The 2,994-nt window shown below is 38.4% G+C and overlaps 1 protein-coding gene across 6 annotated transcripts in view; it reads left to right on the top strand.

The window, feature by feature from the left end:
- The window catches only part of GOLGA4 (golgin A4), a 127,946-nt gene that overhangs the window by 48,153 nt on the left and 76,799 nt on the right, over positions 1–2,994 (top strand). For all 6 annotated transcript variants that reach the window (XM_077774002.1, XM_077773996.1, XM_077773997.1 and 3 more), the window contains one exon: positions 2,537–2,635. In XM_077774002.1, the coding sequence (XP_077630128.1) occupies positions 2,537–2,635 (99 nt within the window). The remainder of the gene's footprint in view (positions 1–2,536; positions 2,636–2,994) is intronic.

Genomic DNA, 2,994 nt, shown 5'->3' on the forward strand with positions numbered 1-2,994 from the left:
AGATAGAGCACAAGTCAGGGAGGGGCAGAGAGAGAGGGAGACACAGAATCTGAAGCAAGCTCTAAGCTCTGAGCTGTCAGCACAGAACCCAATGCAGGACTCAAACTCACCAGCCATGAGATGATGACATGAGCCAAAGTCAGACATTTAATGAACTGAGCCACCCAGGCGCTCCAGAAGAAATTTTTAAAGTAGGAAATGACCCCCGATTCTAGGGTCCAGTTCTACAGCTAGCAAGATCCCTGTCATGGGAATATTGGACAAATGGCTAGTCGGCCTGTGCACTGTTATCAGGATATAAGTAGACAGTTAATAAGTTGTTTTTTTTTTTTTTTAACCATAGTCTATATAGTTTATGGAGTACTTATTAGTAGAATAGGATAAGGTGACAAGGGGAAGGAGTAGAGTATATGATTAAAAGATGCTGTTGTTGTATCCAGGGACTTCTTATCTAGATGGAGAGATGAAAACATTTAAAACCTGAAAATCATTGTATATATTGAAGAATTTTGGGACACCTGGGTGGTTCAGTTGGTTAAGCGTCTGACTCTTGATTTCACCTCAGGTCATGATCTCATGGTTGTGGGATCAAGCCCTATGTCAGGCTCTGCACTGACTGTGAAGCCTCCTTAAGATTATCTTTCTCCCTCTTCCCTTCTGTGCCTCCCCATTGCACGTATGCACTCTCACTCTCTCAAAAAAAAAAAAAATTGAGGAATTTTTGCTGGCTGTTAGAGATGGCATCTAATAGTCTAGTATGGTAGGACGTACAAAATTATTTGGAAGAAATGAATTTTAAGGAAAGTAAAGGATCATAAAGGATTGGCCTGTGCAGAGTCATGCAGGGCAGTGCTTTCCAGACCTACTGGCTTTCATGGACTGAAAAATTACCTTCTAGTTCCTTCCAGATACAAGGCAAAGGAGAATTGTCATAGAGCTGCAAATTTTCATTCTTTCAAGTAAGATATTGAGAATAAGGAACCAGATTCTTTTATTGTTATTATTTCATGAAAGAAAGTTTTTTTTTTAATTTCTAAATAACTTCTACACTCACATCACGACCTGGGGATCAACTGTCACCTGCTCTTCCAACTGAACCAGCCATGTGCCCTGAAAGATTTAGGAAGGACATATTCTCAGAGTAAAGGACAGTTGTTTACATGAAAGAAAAACTCTCTACATTGGCTTTCTGTTGGTCATTTCACCACGGGTCAGTGAGGACTCCGTTGTGGACCTGTCCTGATTCAAAGACTGGTATTGGGCGACTCCTGCCATGGGAGGGGTCAAGCCAGGAGTCTTTAGTGAGAGGAGCACTGCCTATGGGATCCCAGGGGCGGTGCAGGCGAAGGGAGAACAGAGGACAGTTAGTGCTTCAGTGTTTTGAGAGTTAGTACATTTGAAACATTGCAAAAAGAGGGTGTTGCTTGTTTAAGTCTTTGAAAATACTGTTTGAGGAAAATTTTCTATCAAGCGTGTGTGCAAGGGATGGGATTAAGTCAGAGGAAGACTTGAGGTAAGAATTTTCTTTAGAAGGCTACTGAAGGAAATTCGTCATTGACGTGATGAGGATCTGGACAGTGGTTATGGATGTGGGAAATGATATGCCTCATATATTATAAAAGCAGTACAAGAATTATAATCTATGCAGGGATTGACAAAGATAGGTAAAATGTGACTGAATATTTTGTCCTCAGGGAATTAGAAAAGTAGGATTCCTAGAAAAATAGATGGGTTTTGATGGGATATTTCATATGTTCCAGAATGTAGTCTTCAGCATCCTAATGGAGTAAGTGTAAGAAAGAAGTAGTGAAGGCACAGGACTGAGCCGAGGGGGGTAGATGCCAACAGAATCTGTGAAGGGGGTAGAGCAAAATAAGAGATGGGTGTAGACAGGAACCTAAAGCCACAGAGAGCAGGTACCTCGGCTGAAGAGGGAATCATTGGTGACCGGTATAACAGAGAGGTAAAGATCATAGGATTTAGTTAGGAAGGCTCATTAATGACCTAAAGAAGGTAGCATTTAAGTAACTCCTGAAACGAAATTTTTGTTTGGTGATCAACTAGTTCAACCTTTTCATTTTACAGAAGAGGAAGCTTCTGACTTTGGCTATCCCTTGCTTATGTGTTATGGTGAGGAGGAAAGTTTTATTGGCTATCTGTTTGGTAGAAAACAATATAGTTTTAGATTATGTGCATTAAGATAGCACATGGAGTAAGATGTCTTAAAGTCAGATCAAGATTTTTTATCTTAAATAATTATTTATCCTCTCCACTTTATCATCATCATAGAGCAGTCATCACAGCTCTAAAAATAACACTCTCTTCTTGGATCTTCATGGTTTGTAAGGAACAAAATTATCTGCTGGGATAAATACTAATGTTTTACATGCTGATTCTTTTCTTATTATTGTTGCTGATACGATATTGTAAGAGAAATGCAAATCTGGATTGATTATGTTTTTAAACTTTGAAAATTTCAAATTTATATTTTTTTGTTTTTTGCTGAAGAATACTTATAAAACTCCTTATGTTTTAGGAGCTACAAATGGATCAGCAAGCAAAAAAACATCTCCAAGAGGAGTTTGATGCATCTTTAGAGGAAAAAGATCAGCATATCAGTGTTCTCCAGACTCAGGTAAAAGATTAAAAGAAAAAGTGTGTATATATAGGAGGATTAGGAGGAACTTAACGGAGGACCATGGGGGAGATGAAGGGGGGAAATAGTCGGGGAGAGGGAGAGAGGCAAACCATGAGAAACTCTTGAATGCTGAGAACAAACTGAGGACTGATGGGTGTGGGGGGGAGGGGGGANAAAAAAAGAAAAGAAAATAGTTATATTTTCCAAAAGGAAAAAAAAACTAATAAAGATGGGAGATACTAGTATAAAAAAAAAAAGAACCCAATTAATAAAGAAGAGAGGATAATCCTCAAAAATAATAAAAAAAAAATGTGTAATTTTTGGATAAAGAAAAATTAACGTTTTTTTTTTTTTTT

The sequence above is a fragment of the Crocuta crocuta genome, unplaced genomic scaffold (genome assembly GCF_008692635.1).
Source record: "Crocuta crocuta isolate KB4526 unplaced genomic scaffold, BGI_CrCroc_1.0 scaffold541, whole genome shotgun sequence".
In the NCBI taxonomy this organism is placed as follows: domain Eukaryota; kingdom Metazoa; phylum Chordata; class Mammalia; order Carnivora; family Hyaenidae; genus Crocuta; species Crocuta crocuta.